The sequence below is a fragment of the Triturus cristatus genome, chromosome 9 (assembly GCF_964204655.1).
Source record: "Triturus cristatus chromosome 9, aTriCri1.1, whole genome shotgun sequence".
NCBI lineage: Eukaryota > Metazoa > Chordata > Amphibia > Caudata > Salamandridae > Triturus > Triturus cristatus.
Window position 1 is genome coordinate 1,194,403,890 of NC_140592.1, and position 22,642 is coordinate 1,194,426,531.

At 40.8% G+C, this 22,642-nt stretch overlaps 1 protein-coding gene across 9 annotated transcripts in view; it reads right to left on the reverse strand.

The window, feature by feature from the left end:
• The window catches only part of GPHN (gephyrin), a 1,582,310-nt gene that overhangs the window by 285,638 nt on the left and 1,274,030 nt on the right, over positions 1 to 22,642 (reverse strand). For 4 of the 9 annotated variants that reach the window (XM_085627214.1, XM_085627212.1, XM_085627210.1 and 1 more), the window contains one exon: positions 3,492 to 3,524. The exons of the other annotated variants lie outside the window; for them this stretch is intronic. In XM_085627214.1, coding sequence (XP_085483340.1) covers positions 3,492 to 3,524 — 33 coding nt within the window. The remainder of the gene's footprint in view (positions 1 to 3,491; positions 3,525 to 22,642) is intronic. 9 annotated transcript variants of the gene reach the window in all.

Here is a 22,642-nt window from a genome sequence, read left to right on the forward strand (position 1 = left end):
CCTCATGCCTTTTGTAAAACTCCACAACCGTTTGTTACAGGAGGGGTTCATTCCGCAGCCTTGGAAGCATACCACAGTCCTTTGTCTTTTGAAAAAACTCAATCTGGAGCTTTCCATTTGGTCCAAATATAGACCAATTACTCTGCTCCCCATTCTGTCTAAATTCATCGAAAAATTTGTTTGCAAAACACTCTCCACTTTTGTGGAGGCACAATGCTTTCTAAATGACTACCAGTCATGGTTTTGAGCAGGGCACTCCACTGAATCTGCCCTCGCCGGGGTCACAGAATATCCCAGATGGGTTCTAGATGAGGGTGAAACAGCAGCTCTGATTTTACTTGATCTAAGCGCTGCCTTTGATACTGTGTCACATGATATGCTCATTTTGAGATTGCCACAACTGGGACTCCATGGAACAGCTCTTGCCTGGTTGCCCTCTTTCTTAAAGAGCTGAACCTTCTAAATCTCCAAGTGCAGCGTTCTTCCACATAGCATGCTTTGACCTCTGGGGTCCCGCAAAGACCTGCTCTAAGCCAGGCACTTTTCAACATCTACGTTCGCCCCCTGGGCGACCAGGTGGAATGCTGTAGTCTCACACTATTCTCCTATGCGGATGATACTCAAATAATCTTTTCCCTATCATCCATCCGCTCGGCACCACAACTCTGGATCGCTGAACCTCTGCCTGGCTCATGGAACCTCATGGATGAACAACAACTCACTGAAACTGAACGAAGAGAAAACTGAGGTGCTGGTGCTTGGAAAGGCTTTCCTTAGGGGACCATAACACTAGCTGGATGCTCTGAGAGAAAAACTCCTGTCTCTGCCCTCAAAGTAAAGAATCTTGGCTTTAAGTGGACACTAAGCTCCCTATGAATCCTCAGTTGGCAAAGGTATCGGCGACCTGTTTTGCGACCCTGAAATGGCTACGGAAAGTTATCTGGATTCTTCCTGTATCTGCCCAAAGAACTGTCGCCAGGCACTTATTTTGTCGCAACTGGATTATGACAACATCCTTTACCTGGGGATTGATAAAACCTCCATGAGATGTATGCAGATGGTGCAGAACATGGCCACCAGGTTGATTCACAGATTGCCTAAACATGCATCGGTTACATCTCTTCTCTGTGGGCTTCACTGGTTAAAGGTGGGGAAACCGCATTCAATTCAAGGCTCTATGCTATGTCTTCAAAGCAAGTGCAGAAGTTGCCCCAACCATTTAAGTGGCCTGAAAAAACACTTATCAGCCTGCTCGCCATTTGCACTACAGCAACCTCTCCCTATGCGCTGTTCCCAGGATCAAACGGATTTGCATGGGAGGTCGCTCCTTTACGTATCTCGACCGTAAGCTATAGGACTATTTACCGGAACATCTGAGATCCTGCTCCTCATTGATCACCTTTTGCAGACATGCGAAAACGTGGTTATTCTGAACTAGTTGAGCCTGAGTAACCTTACCTGCTGCTAAAGCGCAGGGATACCCCTAGTGGGTAGCTGCCGCGATATACAAGCATCATAAAATAACATATAAAAATGAATGAATGAGAATCTTAAACAACCCACAATGCAACTGCTGATTTTGCATAACCCATTTTTCTCATGTTTTTAATGTGGCCATATGCCACAAAGCAACGTGTATGGTTCATCCCCCTCAAGTAACAAAGGCAGACCAAAGCATGTGGTGGATCATCCTCGCTCAAGGAATCTTTACAAATTTTCTTCTATACTCCCATCCCCTTAGTGCATGCATTGTATACAGTAATTCATCAATTTGAGGTTCACACATAACAATCATGGTTTCAAGGTCAACAAATATACAGTACCTGTAAAATCAAGTTAGGGTTTTACTTATTTCAAGCTGAAAAATCTCTAAAACCTCAACAATGGCCATATCTTTATGACAAGGCCAGTGTCAAAGAGAACAATGTATTTTACAATAAGCAGAATGATTCACACCCAAAAAACTATTTCAGATAGTCTGAGTTCAATTAATTAAATAATATCATTACAAACCTTTGCATGTGGTAGGTGAGGAAATCAGAGTGGCGGTGAGAGGAATTTTTAGAGACCAATCAAATTTACACTAGCCACAATTTTAAAAGTATATACAAATATTTGAAACATCCCTTGATTACAATAAACAACTTGGCTCCCCAGGTAGAATAATTATAACTTGATGTAGATCATATTTATTTATTTGCTGTGGTGGAAATGGCACTCACTGGCTGCTGAAGTCGTTGGTGAGCAAAGGTAATTTGCTAGAGACTTGAAATAACTCCACAGAGTAATATTTATGAGTAATGTGTTGGAAATTAGTAAGGACAGCCAGCCAATATGTCGGACACTTAAACAAATATTTATACGTGTATCTTTTTAAAAGAATAAAAAAATAAATGGGTCTCAAATTAGGCTTCACTGTTGTGTTTTCGTAATACACTTAGTGCAATACAAATAGTGTTTATAAGAAAATTATCAAAGGGACGTCACATAAGAAAAAAACATCTGCCACTTTCTTCTCACAGTGGGAAAATAATGCAGCTATCGGTTGAAAGTTCCAAAAGGGCCCAGGACTGCGTGGATTTTCACACCAGAATATCCACCCTCATGTCAGATAAAAGTCCCCTTTCTAAGTGCAGTAGTTGACCACTGTAAGTTTTGTATCGCACATAATACATAAATACTATTTACCCACAAGCTGCACAATAACACTATTTAAATTCAAACACACACACATACATATATATATAAAATGCCATAGAAAGTTACACAGGATTAAACAACACACACAGCAAAAAAGATATAAAACAATCCACACAAGTGATCTAATGAAGATGGACAGACAGCACCTTTCGACACGGAACAAACCAGGGGCGCCATTTCATGAAACTTTACGGTTGGTCAGACACATGTCCAGCAGAGGTGCGTTTCTACCTGTGAACACATTCTCGGTAACCAATCCATCCATTGGATTGGTCGGAGAGTTTATGGAGTCACTGCACAGTTAGTGAATTGCTCCATAGCGTAGGGGCTCACCTGTAACATTTACCACGATATCCCACTGCCTTGTGATACATTTTACAGCTCTGTTCTGCACATTGTTTTATGGACACTACTTCAAATCATGGTGCTCCTTATTTTGCAGACTAATCTTAAATTTGGAGCTTAACACACGATCACCCCAATTTGTGTGTGGGCGCACGGGTCACACCACCAAATGACACTCCCTTTGTCCTTTGGTGTTGCGATCGTCACCACACGTCCTTGGCCTTGTTGCAGAAGGGAGCAAACAAACCAGCGGTTAATGAATGACTGTTTTAGCAGAGCGCTGAAATGGCACAGACCCTAACTATTCGGCCTGCTCTCCCCACCCCCTATCTTACAAAATGGCGCTCCTGGGTGGCACAAGACACACTACCACAGAAGTATGTGTACGTAAAAAGTTGTTGTAGAAGAAACCTCTAATCTAGTATACAGAAACTCAAGGATACCACCTGAGAAAAGGCTGGGGCAGCAATCCAGATATCCTGGAAAAAAAATATGTTAGTACTTAATTTGTTTTCTAATCAAGTAAATATTTTTCTTTTGGTATATCTTAGATGACTGCTTTTTTTGTTAACACAATTAAAACACTTACTAAGTAAACATAAATATTTCACATACACATAATTAAAAACCCACGCTACTTGCAAGACCGAACCATCTTTATGCTGTGGAGGTAACTATGTAAATGCAATGTTCAACTGACATCAATAATGTAAAGTCTCTTCAGGAAACCCCAAAACATTTTTGCTTATTTTTTTCATTGCATCTAACCCAAAACACAATTAGTAGTAAAAATAATAATCACATTCCTTTTTTAAGTATTTGTTAACCTAGGATCACAGTAATGGCCATCAGGTATATATGCAGAAATTACTTGCATTTAATTAGCTAGGTAGCGATGCGCATATGAATATCATAACAATGGAGAACATGGATTTAAAGACAAATGAAAGTTAGACACGAAATATGATTTATGGAATGTTATATGTATATATAATGGGCTGAATCAAAATTGCAAATTGAATGCATTTCTGTGTAGATATCTAATTGCCCCCTGCCCAGCTAAAATCTCTTAATGTAGTAAATGTACACAGCTTACAATTTGGCACAACACACACCCCTAACCTAAAATGATGAACATAGAGCACCTTGAGAATTCTGCGAATGAAAAAGGACAACAACGATAAGATGTGCATTATATCTATGTACTGTATGTATTAGCAGCTATAAACCATATATCTCCATATGATGCAACATATAATCGGAGGTACAAATTGAAAGCAAATAAGAGTTGCTTACAAATTGGTTAATAGCAAGCAAATTTCTGTCTTTCCTCCTTGCATTTCTCGGTTTAAAGTTTGGCAGTGTCCAGGCATTACTGGAGATCTTAATAACGTCCGCTTGGTAATGTGGTGTGTTGGAGGCAACATCATTCAATAGGAAGCAGCAGACACTGAGGGTGATTCTGTCATGCAGATTAAAACAATATAGTTAGATGAGTGCTATACTGATCCTGACGTACTTTCTCAGTCCCTTGATGAACCATGCTGCAGTGTGGAGAGTGCGGTTTAGTGATCTGTGTTGGATATCTAGGATGCCAGCAGGTAGGACACTGTTGCTGATAGATTTGACACGACTAGAAAGTGGATGGAAGTTCTGAAGCCATGCAGTATTTGATAGGCTTTGATTTCGCGGACAGCTGAGATCTGGTGTCAGTCTATTTGCTTTCTTAGCAAAATGGGACTAGATGCAAAGACTGTTGGCAATGAAGAATACAAGGGACTTGGCACTGTTGGCATAGGAGTCCATCAATGTTCATTGTAGTCAATCATGCTGGGATTCAAGCCTATTTGTTGGAATAAACTCTGTTTTCATGGAGATCAGCTGCACATAAGCCTTTGACCCCAAGGCCTGGATGGTAGAGAGGCAGATTTTCAGGTGGTAGACACCACTATTAGATGAGATCTTCAATACGGGTGACAGAGATCTGAGCACAGGTAAATCTCTTCCCAGCCAGGACCATGACATTCCATGCAGTGATCACATGGGTGTGATGGCTGCTGTCCATATTAGTTAGGATTCCTGTTTAAAAGAATAGTGCTCAAAGTAGTTAATTGAGCTTCTCTTCAGCGAGGATTTCTGCTTCCTATGTAGAAAATCAACCATTACCCTCAAAGGGGGGGAATGACTGACAGTTATTGAGCAAATCAGTTTTGCCAGAAGGCTTTGATTAGTGTTCAATCTGTGCTAAATAGATGGAGGGCTTACAGGAATAGCATGAAATTATAAATTGTAGTATTTTGATCACCTACTCGATAAGCAACATGCGAAAAGGTCAACTGTAACTCTACATTGATTTGGACTTCTGAGGCACAATGTGATTTTGCTCTCACTGAATTCACTTTATTAGACAAAAGCTGCTTCCGCAGGCTCAGTAGTCGACTTCTTCAGGTTGTTCTAATAGAAATCTGCCTTAACTTGGCACTTGGACTTCCACACTGATTGAGGCGGCCTCTACAAGACTGCTGAAACAGCCACTGTCTACTGGATAATTTGATGAGTGCTTAGCTCTCTTTCAAGATTCAAAGCCAAACCTTTCCAAAAATGGTCAAATTGGACTTTGAGATGGTGTCAGTCATCACAAAACAAGTCGTTAATAAGAAATGCGAGCAAGGCAGCAATCTGCGAATTTAGGGTACCGGTTCAAGAACTGATGTTTTCGAGTGACCTTCAACTTGGAAATTATTTGTGAATAAAAATGTCCTTTAAATAACATTCATTCTAGCTGTACCTTAGCTTAGTAATGTGTCCGAACACGTGGTGCATCAAGTGGAACTGAAAGAACAGATGTCCACCATCTGGTGTTTCAACAAATAGCTGTATCTATTTGAGATGGAAGTGCGGAGGTATTCGTCCAAAATGCCAGAGTATTACAATGTAAAATGACTATGTGTACCCTTCACTTTTTTTATTTTGTTGAATAATGAATATTATGATATTTAAATTAACCAACATTTTCCACTGAAACTATAATCTCACAAACTAAAATGAATTATATTTCTGTGTTGAATAACTGCAGATATCCTATCATGGTGGTTATGGTCTTTCATTGAGATGGACGTGGCAAGAAAAGAGATAAAAAAAATATACTATCTATTTTGTTTCCAAAACGAACATGGGTTTTTGCCCGTGGGGTACACAAAGTGCATGGTGGTGGGCAGATATGCAAGATGATTTATTTGTTTTATCTCACTGTGGAAATCAGAGTGGAAGAAATGTGTAGATGATTGGAGGCATTCCTGTTTGACTGGTGTATTGGCAAAGCAACAATCTCTGATTTTATATTATTTAATACGTTGTCTGATATCGGACTATCCAAAAAAAAGAAAAAAAAACATTTCTACCGTCAGCCGATACTGAATACTACTGCAAATATTTTAATCATTTCGGATTCTAAAAGCAGACTTTAATTCCAGCTGAAAAGTAGTAATGTTTCAGTGCTAGTTCTCCGTCTGACCTACGTAACTCTTTGGCATTTCCTTTGTTTCAGAATACCCAAGAACTTTGATACAAACACAATTAAGAATTGTAGGAGACCTGTAATAAATAAACAGAATGCAATGTGCTCTCGACGTTTTCTGAAACACAGAGAACATGAGATGTGTGACCTCAATGGTTCTCCTGGGGACAGAAACAGCAAAGCGTCATAGGGAAGAGTCTGTTTTAAGGATGGGCTCTACTCATGGTGCTTCTACACCGGTGACAATCCTCGCAGGCGGTGCCATGCAGAAGTTAAATGTTCACCGCTGAGGTGAAACCATGCGAGTAGAATGGCGAGCAAGGGTCATTATTTTGTATCAGCAGGTCCAATACCAAACATCAACCAAAACAAGTCGAAGAAGGTAATTCAAGTTCAAGCAGATTAGGTTTCTCCTGCTTAATATCTCCAAAAAATGTCCATTCTTTCCAAGGGATTATTGAATCGTAGTAGATTGATCATATGAATAATGATGTTGTCGGTGGTCAGTCACAGTACTGACATTATCATAGTTTTCACCTTTAAACTACAGTAGACAAATGTGGCATGAGCATTAGCTGTGATATTGCTTCATGCAATAATGGATATAGAAAGAATGAATATGCTCCTTCTTGGAATACCTGTCACTCCTATTCCTCGACAGGCCACATATTCCTCTCCCAGGTCACTAATGGATGAGAGAGACAGGACAGAGAAAAAGAGAAAGGGAGACAGAGAGAAAATGTGTCGGCCCACTCCAACTTCAGAAGCGCCTATTTTGGTTGGCTTGTTTGGGTGTGAAAGCTCCAGTGTATCAGCTGAAACCCATGCCGAAGGGAAGTATATGTTGTGATCTCTGTATTTTTTCTGTGGACTAGTTGGAGAGTGCATAAAGCGGACTCTCACCGTTTAACGGATCTCCCCTTCAAAGACATTTCAGTTCTGAGTCTAACAGGAAATAGCTCAAAGTCAAGGTGGGTCTGTTAAGTTTCTTGAAATGAGTCTATTGTGATCCACTGAGGGAAGAGAGTTATGAGACCTAAATGTAGAAAGGAAATCAAGAGCATGATAAAGCTACAAAAAGGATGTCTGGGAGTCTGTACTAGAGAGTGGAACGTGATCCTCTTTTGGGCTTTAAAGAGCAATCTCTTATCACCCATAACAGACCGATGAGTGTTTAGCGCCATGTTTTAGAAGAAATAGGCATGGATGGGTTGAAAGAAAATGTAAAGCTAAAAAGTCTATTTTGGATACACTAAAAAAGTCAAAGAGCAGGCTGCAGAAGCTAGGTAATGGAAGAATCATCTAGCACCAGACATAGCATGACCAGACTCTTGAAACTACAAGGCCAAGACACACCGGTAAGGGAGCATAGAAACTGCAGCTTGCAAACCCACTGGGCAGAGCTAGCCACCTTTTCTTTGAATTTTTTAATGACTTGAATTGCTGTAATTATTTAACAATTGAAGTTTTTCTTATTTAAGTATTTTTATGTTGCATTTCTTTTACTGTTCATTGCACTGCTTCCCATTGCAGACGAGACCGCACTTCAGAAATGTACAAATGAAATATAAATAAATGACTGAAGTCAGATTCAGTCATACCACTATGGCAGATCTCCGTTGTTTGACCATTAGATATTGAACAGATGTTATTTGTTCTTGCACTATGAGAAAACAATTTTCCAGTTGGGTTTAAAATACTTAAAGAACAAAATCAAATACTAAATCTGTGTGCAACCTCCGCATTCATTCATCTAAAACCTAATTTGCATCCATTGAAAGGTAGATGCTTCGTGATCCAATAACTCTTCCTACCAAAGATGGCTGTGTAAATCTAGGCACTAAGACAAACTAGTGCTGATTGCATCCTGTGTCTCAGCTCAGATCTAACTCTGCCCAAATTCTACGCGTGCCTTCAAGCCAGAAGGCACCACTGCGCCCTCCATCTTGGCATGCTCGGCCTCTAACTTCACTGTCTGAAAGAGATGCCTCTATATGACTGTTTAAGTTACTGAATAATACAAAACTGCACTGAGCTGTGCCATATAAGGCTATTCATAAATAAATTCCTATATATGTGCTGCTACCAGACCATGAGCTATAGATTTCAAAAGGTCCTGTTTCAAGCAATAAACTTACTATAAATATGGCTCCAAAATATATCATTTGGACAGTGTTTTGTAAAGCTTTGTTTCCTCTATCCACCCTCTAAACCTGAAATGGTAATGTTTCAACCAACGAACTTGCCATACTATGCCTCCAAAACGTACCATTTGGACAGTCGGCTGAAAAGGGATGTGGGGCTTAATTTTCTCTCCCCACCCTCTCAACCGAACATGGTAATGACGGGTGCTCAAGTTTCCCCTGGCTAGAGTGCTTTCACTAAGAATTAGCTTTGTGTTCGCAGGTGGACCTAGGTGACTCACCCCTTATAAAATAAGCAGCCTCTTTCCATCAGAGGCAGGAACAGGGTACTCCTACAAGCAGGAACACCACAAGCGTGAGCTCTGTAACTACTCTTGATAACACTTTTGGACGATATGCAGCCTACAGACCAAAGGGTAGACATGTTGATGGGGCATTAGAGTCAAGGATAGGGGATGCATTTGTCAGATCAATGTGTTGAGCCTTGAAGCTGGATTAAGGGTGCATCAGCATTCAGTTTCTAGTGGAGTCATCTTTTGAAAGAGAGATTCACTTTAAAAATAGGATTATTGTGCTGTGCCTAAAAACCATAGGTCCTCAGACACGCATCCTCTCCAGGCCACTGAGAGAAATAGATTTCAAAGAAGGCAGTCATGTGATAAAACACGGATCGCCAATTTGGGAGGACACAAGCACAAATCCCTACTCAATACATTTCAACATCTATATCTGTGCTGCAGTCTTTAAACTGCCTCAAGTGCTTTTGTTTGTCAGATCTGATCAGGATAACTGCACAGTCTGCAGTTGTCACACCAATAACACTAAAGCACGCATTTCCCTTAAAATGTTTATTTATGGAGGCTTATCTCGTGAGCCTCAAAACATTTGAAAAGCATTATCGGCCACTGCAAATAACAAGCTACATCAAATAAAAGAGCTCGGCGGAGATTGTGCAGTAAGAATATACTGCTTGCGATAGCAGATTTGGCCACTGCACACTGCTCTGAATAAGAGGTGCTAGTCTTATCACACTCAATGGTATTTGTTTTATCAACCCAATAAAGATAAATCGGCCGACCTGTCCCTGCTTACACATTTCTCTGCAAGTGGTGCATTCATTCAATGAGCCCTCTTACCACCTTACTGTCAAATGACTGTAAAAACTTGCATTTTCAGTGGGAGGAAATATTTCAGGAATTTGGATCCAAACCATTATGCCTAGCAGACAGCATGTGGTGAAGTGAGGCAAATTTTAAAGATACCAGTTTGATCATTTTGGAGAACAGAAAGTAAAGTGTTCATGCAACTGGAGTCACAACCCCACAAATGTCCACTTCAGACCTATGTGCATCATCGTTCAGACACATAGATTCAATCTATTCAACAGTTAACTTTGTAAATCCTTTTAAGTTTTAGGATAAGGACTAAGAAAAGAGGAAAGGCAAAAAAGGAGTTAGGTGATATTTTGAAAGTTACACCTTGATCAAAATCATCAACCTGTTTTTTTAGTTTTTTTATTAAGGCTATCTCTTTCAATTAATCAGGCTATAGCTAGAGAACTCATCAGCAAAGGTTTTACATTCTCAATGGTTCTGTACACTCACAGCCAATTGGTAGCTGGAACATCTATAGTCGGCCCAAAACAATTACAGAGACCAGATGTTACAGTATGTTAGCAGTATGTGCATAACACAGATCATACTCAAGGATGGTTCAATTCACACTTTTAGAGAGATGAGGAAGAGACAGGATATGAGACCAAAAAACTGTTGCCATCCTAGACATTCGAGTCAAGGAAAGGCTAGAGGCTAAGCTCTATAAAAGGAACTTCTTGTGTTTGACCGGAAAATATGGGAGTAATGTAGCATACTGAGTTGCCTAGGTCCGAGCAGGTTGTGGGTCGTGCTTTCAGGATGAAAACAGACATGCCTGAAGGTTACATCACCCTGACTTCAGTGCTGACTTACCTACTGCTAGCGTGCAAAACTATTTCCTTTGACATTTGAGCTGGCCCCTACTGGCCTTTGAGTATTCCAGCTGTTGCTGAACTGAGGTCATGAGTGGTGCTGCAGGCAAGGACAATTAAATGCTGTATTGGCACTAAGACTCAAACTATACTTGCGGACGAGCTCAGGGTCTTGAATTCGCTGGTTTGAGTCTAGAAAGACTGAAATTAGTTTCCTGGGACATAACATAGGTAGCTGCCTCAAATAATTCATATTTGTGATTTTGAGATATCATTGGCTAAACGGTATAACATTCTAATTCGTCTTGCAAGGGGTGGCACACAAGAACAGAAGTCTCTTTATATGGCAAAGACAATTAATAATTTCTGATCCTTTGAGATAGCAATGGGATAACTAATTGAATGGGCGCATGTACACAGATAATGAAGGGTTGAGCTGCAGATCCTAGTGTTTCAATCTCCATTCACGGAATCTGTACATGTATCCTTTTGACTACAGAGTTCTTCTGGAGGGATAGTCAAACTAGTCTCAAACAGATGACAGGAAAACAGCACTGAAACCTACAGAATCCATTGTCTATTTCGAAAGTTGCCCCATCCTACATACATTGGTCATGTGCAGGTGCATTAAAACAAAAAGACAAAAACTATTTAAAAAAAAAAAGAGAGAACATTGTAAATGCTGGAATCCATGTTTTCTCTTTCATTTGATGGAACTCTACAAAACACGTCTAAAAGCACAGAGTTTTCTATTTTATAGGGATTTTTTAGGCATTCAAATGCAATCCTAAAAAATGAAATACATCGGAGTTACTGTCCAAGAGAACAGGTTTTGTGGTGTGCATCGTAGACTACACAATTTGAGATATCGTATTTAAAAAGTCTAGGACTGTCCACAACTACAAATGGAACACCTAATGGTCCTATAAAGATTGGATTTTTTTCTGATGACAGCCTGTAAGCCATCAAACACACGATTCAATAAAAGAGTTTGAAATATTAGGGGTACATGAATCATTTAACGTGAATGTATTGCATGTTCTAGCTCCTTTATCAGCGGAGGGTGTAGTTTTGTGTCTGCCACTGTTTTGCAGACCACGACTTCTACTGCAGAAGTAGTCTCTTTGAGCTGCAGGACTGTAGATGATGAGATGGGGTGTTTTACAATTTGGTGGACAGGGCACTCGCTCTAGTTATAGTTGGGCGAACTCTCTTGATTTCGCTGGCAGCGACCTCACTGGCTCTGCTGGCAGACACTGTAGACCAAGAGATCCACAGACATTGGCCTGTGGGATTAAGTATATCAGCGCATCCACCCTACTTAACGTGGGCGTTCTGATGTACTTCTTGTCCCTGTTTGGGACTGCCATAAAAAGCCTTCCAGTCTCAAACTGAAAAAAATAAAAATGACTGCCACATCCAATTAGAAAACTCCCAGGGCGTCAGAGTCAACAGTTTATTGTTTTTCTAAAATAAAATCTCGCTTTGGGAGTTTGTTTTGTGAAAATGAGGACATTTGCCGAGCAATCAATCAATTTTATCATGCATAATAAATTAGGAAAATGAAAACATTTGCTGAGCAATCAATCAATTTTATTATGCATAATAAATTAAAAACATAGAATATACAGGTTACATTTCATAGTTCACAGGCATCCCCATAGATAAAGTGTAAATGATTAAGTGGTTCTCTGGTAGTGTAGCCTGTAATGTGGATTATAAAATGCTTCATAACTAAAATACAGTCCTAAATGTTTGAAACATATCCAAGGGCTGAAAGAGTGCTTTATTTTGCACATATAGTTGGTCATGTGGGAGCCTTGATCAGTTCATCTGCACTGGCCAAGTATTTTGTAAATGGACAGTTAAGGACTGTATCTGAGGGATGAAAGCATAGTTATTGAACGCCTGCATGAACGGATGTGACGCACATTGAAAGCTTTGCGTAACAGCTCTCTACCACTCTTCATGAGGGATTGACACATGCAGACCAGACGGATCAGGGCTTCTTCCCCAGCTCCGCATAACCTACAAGTCCTGTTTTCTATGTTCTTCGGCCACGGTGGGTTGTGGTCAAGCGTGGGTAGGTTTCCAAACCAAACAATTCATAATGGTTTTTTCATAAAACGTGAGTATCCTGCCCCAAGAGTCTTTAAACTGTTTCGGTTGTTCATAAGCATCCACGCGTGACTTGCTTTTCCACTATTTCAGCCCACAAATCTGCTTAGTGATTTTTGCGCTGTGGCTCTTAGCTTATGGCAGTTCTTTATAGACGCCCCCTGCCTAGCTATCGTTTGCTAGAAATGCCTTACTCACGTCCGATTTGAGCAGGAGATGCAATTCTCAGCAGGGGAAAAAGGTACAGATATGGGACCCGTTATTGTTTTGATTGGAGTATGAAATACTACCATCAGGGAGCCATCTTTGGCTCCTGACTGCTATTTCTGCTGTAGAAAGGAGCCTCTGGATTCTACAGTCATCCAGAGATACCTGTACTCCTCGCCGTTCCCAATTTGGGTTCCTCTGAAGTACCATTTGTGGGTCCTATTTGTTAGGTTTGGTCTTTGTTAGGTTTATTCCCATGTCATTTTATGATGAGTACTTGTCTAAGTTGTTAATTCTTCTTTGCAAACCCACTGTAGTTTGACTTGCCAGGATAACATCAGCTGCATACAGCAAGTTGGATAGCAGACAGCCACCAAGTTCAGGGCAGTAGACAAGTACGGATAAAAACAGACAGAAAAGTTGGGGTGCCAAAACATATCCCTCTTTCAACCCTGAGTGTCAATCATCCTTGAAGCACAAGTTCTGTCACCAAACTTGTGTTCAACAGTTGACTGTGCCTAAGAAGGGGAGCTGGAATTCCCCACAGCACCAATTTTTCCCATAATTAGTTTCGCCAGACATTTGAAGTCCACAAAGCAAAACTGTAGCGCTACCCTCTTTTTCAGTTGTTGATCGATCATCAGCAAAAGTGCTAAGCGCTAGGATGTTAGTACGTGAGTAGTTGTGGTGCCTGTATCACTGCAGAATCCGGATTAATTCATTGGGATAATTTAATTTTCATTTGCCCAAGTTGTTAGACCTTGCAACATCAAAAGAGGCCAAATGTTTGGCTTAGTTGTCAAGAAGGTCAATTAATCTGTAGTTCGCTGGAACCAATCTGTTACCACATTTATTAATTGGGTTAATAATAAAGCCACTCCACGCATCTGGCATTGTCTCATACTAGAGGGCGTAGTCAAAGATCTGCAACAGTTTTGCAGCCCAAAATGAGGAATTTGTCTTATAGTCTGTGGAATGCCATAAGGCCAAGCCACTCTGTCACAACGTCTTTTCACTATAACCTTCATGATGTGATCATTGAGTGGGATATAGTAACACGATCCTAATCACTGTGAGGTGGTGTCCACAACAGGTAGCATCATCCGGTCGATTTTGTTGTTTATACTGTCTCTAGGGTTGATCATCTTATCTGTTGATGCTAATTTCTCCACATTTGGGGACTGGCTAGAGTGGGCCCTAGTTCATTCTGGAATATGTGAGATGTTTACAATCTATGGGCCCCTATCAATGCTGTTAACGAGGTGCCAGAATTTATTTTGCTTATGATCTCAAGCTTGCTTTTAGTAATTTTGCCTAAATATTACTTGTTTTGCCTTTTTTCCTCGAGAGGACTTTTGCACCCAGTAACTCTCAACTAGATTATAATTAAACAGATTCCAAAGTGATCTCCATGGTTGATCCATCCTTTTTTCAACCAGCGCACAAGCAATTGATGGCTTTTTGGCACGATGATCAGGCCCCGAGTGCTCCTGAGCTGGCGGGTTTTGTTGCTTAGTTTTTGTGGACATCGTTATGAGTGTGTCTGAAAGTTTCCCAAGACGGCAGTGGAGTAAGTCTGATGTTTTGACATGCCTCTATTAAGGTTTCTGCTACTTGCTCTATCAATGTAATGGAATTATAATCCATTTTGTTTTATAAGACAGTGGCTATGTAGTGCAAAGCTGAAAGATGGAGAAGTGGAATAACCAAAAGTTATTTTTTTGGTGGCAAAAGATCACTTTCCTGCCTCTGTTCAATCTTTAAGTATTTTAGGTATTTGACAAGTGGAAGGATCACTATTGTGTAGTCAAGTAGAGTGTGGGACTTGGTGGTATAGTGTATTGGTGCAGGAAGGCTATCTCCTGGGAGAATTCTATTTAGGACCCTTGGCCCTAACTGTTTGACTTTTGTTAAGAATTGTTCCCCTGTTTCATCCCGCCACTTTGCATACCACTTCCCTTCAGTGCTGATGTTCCATATTAGATTCTGCATTAACCCCTGCTCATCTGGTTCATGTTTATAGATCAGATTCATGCAGGTATTGTCCCCCAATACCAATATTTCAGTTGGAGCTGGACGATTTATTAGGTCAACGAGGATAGAGATCAACTTGAGTTTGTTAGTTGTTTTGGTCAAGATGCATGTAAAAGTTAATTAATGCCAAAGATGACCGACTTCCTGGTAGCCAGTTATCCAGTTGGACCAGCCGCATACCTGGGTCCTTGAACGGTAATACCATGCCTTTTCTTAGAATTGGCGCAGTAATATAAGCTTTAAGACCGCCTCTTGGACGATCATTTTTCATCATCTTGACCTCTGGGTTGACAAATTCAAAATACCCTGGAATTGGAACGGATGACATTGACCAAGTTCCCTGCAGTATTATTGCTTGATGTGTTTCCTAAAAGTTTAGTAAATCGAGATTGTGTGTTTTATTTAGGAGACTCCCAATATTCCATGACCGAATGGTAAAATAATTACCTAGGAGTGAGCTCAATGGTTGTTGGACAGCAGCGTTTCAGAATTTCGATTTGGTGTGAAGGGCTGCAAGTAGCCAGTTCCATTCTATCTGATAAAGTCTTGTTTTTTACTGGTATTGGTCTGCCTAGTGTATTACCAAGTATGGTGTAAATCATTTTTCCTTCTGTTTTTCTCGTATTACTTGTGGTCATATGCAGTAATGCCAGAAGGTGGGGATAACAAGGACGTTCTAACGAAGTGACTCGCTATTGCTTGTGTGGCCCAGGTTACTAGAGTAGGTATACTTGACTGATTTAAGTTCAGTGGGAGGAATTCTATGCAGTCTATATATGACCTGAGGTTATGGAAAGTGTTGATGTGGACTGAAGAAGCCTTAATATGTTACCACAATTTAGAATATCATGTCATCTTCTAGATCGATATTCTAGTATAAAGAGTGTGTTTGCCTTTTTTCATCTGGTTTAATCTTTTACCACCAGTTCATGATATATATATATATATATATATATATATCAGAATATTTAAAAAACTCAGATTTTTTTGTGTGTTTTCCGGTGGCAACGGCTGGGTGACTGTGATCCTAATTTAACTGTTTCCATTTTTAAATAAAATTGATGCTGATAGGTCCCTCAGCAGCATTATGCGATACTTTATTGTCTGGTGGATTTTGAAATGTCTCCCTGTTTCTTTTGAGTTTTACTTATTGGGCTTGCTTCTTGTAGTACTTTTATTGAGACGTTGTCTGTTATTTCCCTCCCTTGATCAGGACTTGGAGTCGTTGATACCACTAGCTTCTTTGTGATTAACCTTCTTGTTCCTTACTTTCCTTCACTTTTTTCTCTGTCTTTTTTACATGACCTTTGGGGCTGGAGAACGACTTATCTGCTTTAGTATCACTGAGTGTGTTGTTTTGGGTTTACAGTTCTGAGAGAGCGTCATCTTTTCCTAGTTGGTGTATTTCCACTTGTAGTTGTTGGTTCTCTTTCCCTTTGCTAAGGTTGAATTATGTTCAGGGTCTGATGTGTTGTTGTAATGCAATCTCCCTTTAACTCTACTGGTGGCTTAGTCTGAGTTAATTTACATGGCTCCTCTATCCTAGCCTCTGTGATGTTCATCATTGGAGCTGTGACAAAACCGTGATTACTACACTCTTGGCGAGTTGCTTTGGAACTCATTTTTATTCAAGCAATTAGTGAATTCAGTACAACTGGGAAGAGTGCTTAGCTAGTTTAACACATTTGCTGAGCAGCCGCATGAAACATTGCAGCAGCTAAGCAATTTTACAGTGTCTTCTGAGGAAGCGCCATGATGGCGGCACGTCTGAAGTCACAGAGATGTCTTTTAGATATGGTGGACTGTAGTCTGCCAGGAGCGCAGAGTACATGCCTCTTCTGCCCTGGCGGAATGGACTACAGCCCTTCCAACCATAAATTACCCCTATGCTCGTCCAAGAAGGGTATTTAACAGAATAGGCATTTTACATTACCCTTGTATTGAATTGGATTTTTGGTTTCCTTTAAAGCTAAGGAGAGAAACATCCACAATCTGGCTGCATCTTAAACAAATAATCATACCGACTGAAATTATAGTTTATCAAGGTGAGCTCTTTATTCGGATATTATCACATCTTACTGGGCAACTGCTATGTATTATGTTGTCAAGGCATTTTAATTTATCCCTATGTTCAGCTCAGTTAAATTAGACAAAAATCAGTTAATTTTGTTTATTGGCTATTATTAATGAAAAGAGAAGAACCAAAAAGAAAACAGCCGTAAACAGACTTGATTTTGAAACATACTATTCAGCTAAATCAGATGTGTGAATTAGGCAATTGCCAACTCTTAGATTAAGATTAATATGCTAGTAAAGACAAAATGAAATGACAAACATTCAAATTATCTTCACAAAGTAAGAACAACTGCATGGTAGTACAGAAGAGTTAGAATTCAGATATGTTCTGGCTTCGGCAGCCTCTCTTCGGCAACTTATTTTCACTGATCTGCGTAAAATATAGGGTTCGAGTTAGTGGATGGAAACCAAAGGCAGTACAAGCGGCTTGAGACTGACAGGGAGATGAGACAAAGATAGATAATCACATGCTGCACTTTTTGCAGGCCTTAATTTTCAGTTCTTGGTTACTGTCTCGGAGAGGATTCCAATGAAGGGGCTATGCAAATGTTAGTTAAATAGCTGAACGTGAAAAGATTCTGGAACACAAAGAGGACACATGCAAAAAGAAGGTCTTTGTCACCTGCTCTTCCCACACATATTTTAAGGGTGCATCTCCTGCAGCCTAGGTGTCAACCAAAGGAAAAAAATAAAATATATATGTTTCCCTCACTTATGTATAATAAAAGAGGAACTTTATCTTGGGTTAATGGTTGAAAAATGACTGAAATTATGGGACAGGGGATCAATGATTCCTTTTCTAAATCTTTTTCTTTCAGCACACCAATGAACAAATGTTTTATTTACAAAAACACGGTGGAATTCTTCATGGTAAAGATACCTTCTATGAAAATACATATGTTCTGTTGTGGAACAGAGTAGGAAATCTAATAGTCAATAGAAGTACCCCCCCCTACTGCCTGACATTGAGCACCGAGATCAGTCTGGGTTTGTGCAGCAAAGGAATACAGCTGCAAATGTTCTAAGAATGCTCCATGTGATGAAGGCCTGATGCTGGTTACCGTGAGATGGTCTCAACAATTCAGTTCATTGAACAGGGGGTACCTATTTGCCAGTCTGCAGGCAAAGGGCTTCGGATAAAGCTGCTTCATGCCATTCCCACTCCTAGAAACATCAAACAAGTCCCAATCACTGAACTGGAACCCAGGATTCGTGCCAACTACAGCGTCACCCTCCCACTCAAACGGTTGATGACCTCACTGTACACTTCAATACAGAAATGGCGGAGGTTTTAGATCAAGTGGCTCCACTCAAATTAAAACAATTGAGATCTATCAAATCAAAATCTTTGTACAACGCTGAACTTAATAACCAGAGGTGACAACTCAGACTTGCGGAAGGGACATGGAGACAGAATCCCTCGACAATGCATTTAGCTCTATAGAACTGCAAGGTTGTCATATAAGAAGCACACATTCAGAGAAAACGCCTCTTTTTTCGCAACCAGCTTGACAATGCTAAGAATAGACCTAGGGAGCTCTTCAACCTTGTTAGAAGACAAACCACCCTCACATCCCTACACGAAATAACAGCCACCAATGAGCGATGACACTGACCGCTTTTTCACTGATAAAGTTGCAAAATTTTATCAATCCTCCATCCAAGTCACAAATCCGCCTTCCCTCCTAACCTGCCCCACTATGGTCACTAAGGACTAACTAGAACTAAAGTATACTAAGGCCAACCATGATCTTACCCAACTGAAAAACCATGCTAATTGGTCCGACTTCAAACTCATGACAGAAAAATAAGTCTTCAATATAATTGTGAACTTAAAGTCTACTTCCCACACTACGAATTTCCTCCCTTCCACAATAGTATAAAATCTCAACCACAGCATTGCTACGTTCTGGACAAAAATCATTAACTCATCTCTCGCCTCAGGCTGTGTACCTGACTCCCCCCCCCCCCCCCCCCCACCCCCAACTAGGAAAAATCACAGCCATACTCAAAAAACCAGGGGCAGACCCTAAAGATCTCAACAACCTCAGACCTTTCACCAACCTCCCGTTCCTAGTCAAAACTATGGAAAAGTGCGTTCTCCACCAACTTAACCAACATATGGGTGATTTCAACCTATGTGATAATTTCCAATCAGAATACAGACAAGGCTGTAGCACTGAAAATGCCATGCTCAATATTTCAGATGCCATCCACAGAGCCTTAGACGAAGTTGAAGCATGTCTTCTCATCCTACTTGACCCATCAGTGACATTCGACACTGTAAATCACTCAGCATTACTTGAGACACTCAGGATGCGCTCTGGTATTAATGTAACAGTACTAAAATGGTTTGCATCTTACGCTCAACACCGATCGCAACAAATTAAAATCAATTCCTGTCTCTCCAAGCCCACACAAGTCACTCTTGGTGTAGACCAAGGCTCAATTCTCTCCCCTTACCTCTTCAAGCACTTCATGTAACCCCTTAAAATCATCCTGAAGCAAGCAGTGGTCAAATATCACCTATATGCAGATGACATGCAACTCTACTACAAAATCAAATCACCCAGTGACATCCTACAACTCAGTGCCACACTAACCAAGCTGCAAACTTGCTTTAATTCGAACTACTTAAAGTTGAACCAGAACAAAACTGAATTAATACTGTTCTCACCTAAAAGTAACCACTACCAATCCAAGACTGGCTCAAGAACCTGGATACCATAAATTGCCCCCTCTCCCCGTCTAACTCAGTAAAATCCTTAGGCATCACACTGGACAAGAACTTGTCAATGAAGGATCACATCAAAAACTCAGCCAAATGAGTTCTTTTCTCACTAAAACACCTCAAGAAAATTAAACCACTCATTCCCCCATGATGATTTCAAGAGAGTAGTACAATATCTAGTCCTCTCTAAACTGGACTATAGAACGGCATCGTCACAGAAAAGTCAAAAATTCAGCTAGCCCCCCTAGGGTCAGTTCTAAACATGGCGGTCCGGCTCATAACAGGTGTTAAACGGGTTAAACACATCATACCAGCCCTCAAGTTCCTCAACTGGCTTCCCATTGAAGGAAGATGTATTTACAAGACTGCCAGCATCACACACAAAGTCCTTCACACACATACCCCCAACCACCTAAACAAAAACAAAAAAGAACTCTGAGAAGCTCAAACGTACTTCTTCTCATTCCTCCAAAAGTGAAAAGGAAACTCACCCAATTTCGCTCTTTTTTCTGGAAATGCACCCAGGATAAGGAACGCACTCCCTAGAGACCTCCGATGCAACCCCTCCTTCTCCTGCTTCAAAAGGAACCTGAAACTCCTTCTCCCCAACAAATACTTCACCACACAAGCCAACTGAACTAGGCGTCAATAGCTCACTCACCTTATGACTGGACCGTTTGTGATAGTTGGTTAATTGATTGTTTCAACTATCTAATATGTCATTCACTTCTTTAATTTTGCTGTCTAGTGAGTTATGCTTGCTATTTTATGCATACTATGGTTAAGCTACACTATGCTATTTCGTATTATGTAAAGTGCTTGGATACCTTTGGGTCTAGCTAGTGCTATATGAAACTTATAAATAGGGGTCAAACTGGTAACATAGTTTCACATCCCTTTAAGAATGAACGTAGTACATGACAAGGCAGACACCTGTCTCTGCTCCTGTTCACGTTGGTGATAAAGCCCTTGGAAATATAGTTATGTAATGAGGTCTGGAACTGAGGGACTAAGGTTTGCAGATGCAGGAATGTCATTTCACTGTATGCAGAAAAGCTGTTGTACTTCAAAGATGTGGTTGCACAGCTGGACTCTAGGCTCAGTCCAGAGTGTGCCTCAAAATTTTCCAGGACTTGAAATGTAAACAGACAGAAGTCGTGTCTGTTTCTGTTGAGACCAGGGTGGGAAGGATAGGGAGTTACTGCTGCTAGCACTTATACTGCAGGTCAGCACATTTAAGTACATAGACCTTCGGATCCATGAATTGGAAAAAGACTGGCTGGAGGATAATCTGATGGCTTCGGACGGCAGCGTGGAGCCAGACCCCGTTCTGAAATAACCTACTTCTCTTGATTAAGGGTAGGTTGGCTATTGCTCAAATGGTGCTCCTACCCAGATATCTTTACTATTTTGTAGTCATGCGAAAAGACAAACTCAGGCCTTCGTTTCGGCAGACAAGCTGTTGACAGAGCTGGATTGCACACACCTGCAACCCAGGCTTTTTCTGGCGAGGGCCCTAGTTTTCAGATGAAAAAGACTCCACCCTTTAGGGAAAGCAGATCACTTGGGTCGAACAATCTCCAACTTCTGTAGGTCTCAAAGTTCACAGAGGCCAGGCGAGGGGGCAGATCTGTAAGCCTCCAGAGGGCTTCTTTTGTGCCCATCTTTAAACAAGAATTAAAAACCTTTCTTTTTGATAAGGTCTAGATTCCTATGTTCTGCTACCGCCTAGTCAGCCTCTTTGGCAGTTAACATGGGTATCTCTTTTAGAAAGAAGCTGAGCGCTGTATAAATGCTATCTGATTGATCCCTGAGCTAAGCTACTAGCACGTAGAGCTGGCAAGAAGCTCTGTTCTAACTCTATTATGCACTTGGCAAGCAAGAGAAGATCAGTGAACTATCCTATTGCAGACTGCCAAGACCTGCTGGGCCACAGTACTGCAATATACATCAGAGAAGATTGTTTATACACCACGCTTGCCACTGTCATCTATACCAGACTTTGCAAAATAGAGTGGGTCTAGATAGACTACAATGGAGACACGCAGGAGTGACTACAATTTGGGAACTGTATTTTGGCCCATGTCATTACAGCAGGCATAACCTTTCCCCCATTCAGCTAATCCCTGACTCATAGTGCTTTTGTTAGCATGGCACAATAAATCTGATTGAAGAGCAGAGAATGCCCACAGGTGCATGCAGTGATGGTGACGATACTGGAGTTAGGCTAGGAAATCTGTCAGTCAACTATATATTGTTATGAGAAAAGGATGCCGAGCTGGCCTCTGCACGCCTTGCAGGTGTTGTGAGCTACAGACTTGGGTGCAGACTTGTCAGCCAGAGGTAGGAAGAGTATGCTTGACTACCTGAAAGACGTTTCTCACAATTCCAAGTTTAAACTTATATAATTCATCAGTCTGCATCAGACCTACCTCTTGACCAACAGACTGAGTGGAATGTACCAAGGGACCCAGACAGATACCCGAGATGTTCAGCTAATGAGTTGAGTCTAGTGCAAGGTGTGGCAGGGCAGTGCAATATACACATTCCATATAGTAACAGTATGGGTACAGTATGTGACAGCATGAATGTCCTTCCTGGGGACGGTCTGCTGGGATTCCTTAAGTGCACAAAAACAAACATAACTGATTGTAAATTTTCTGACCTTGCAATTATATTGGCCAAAAGGAGGCTGGCCACTGGTGTTGAAATCACCAAAAGCACCACTGATCACCTGGTGAAAAAGTGACATATGCAGGTGGTTGCTTTGTAGAGGCAACAGACTATAGAGGGGGCTCACGGGG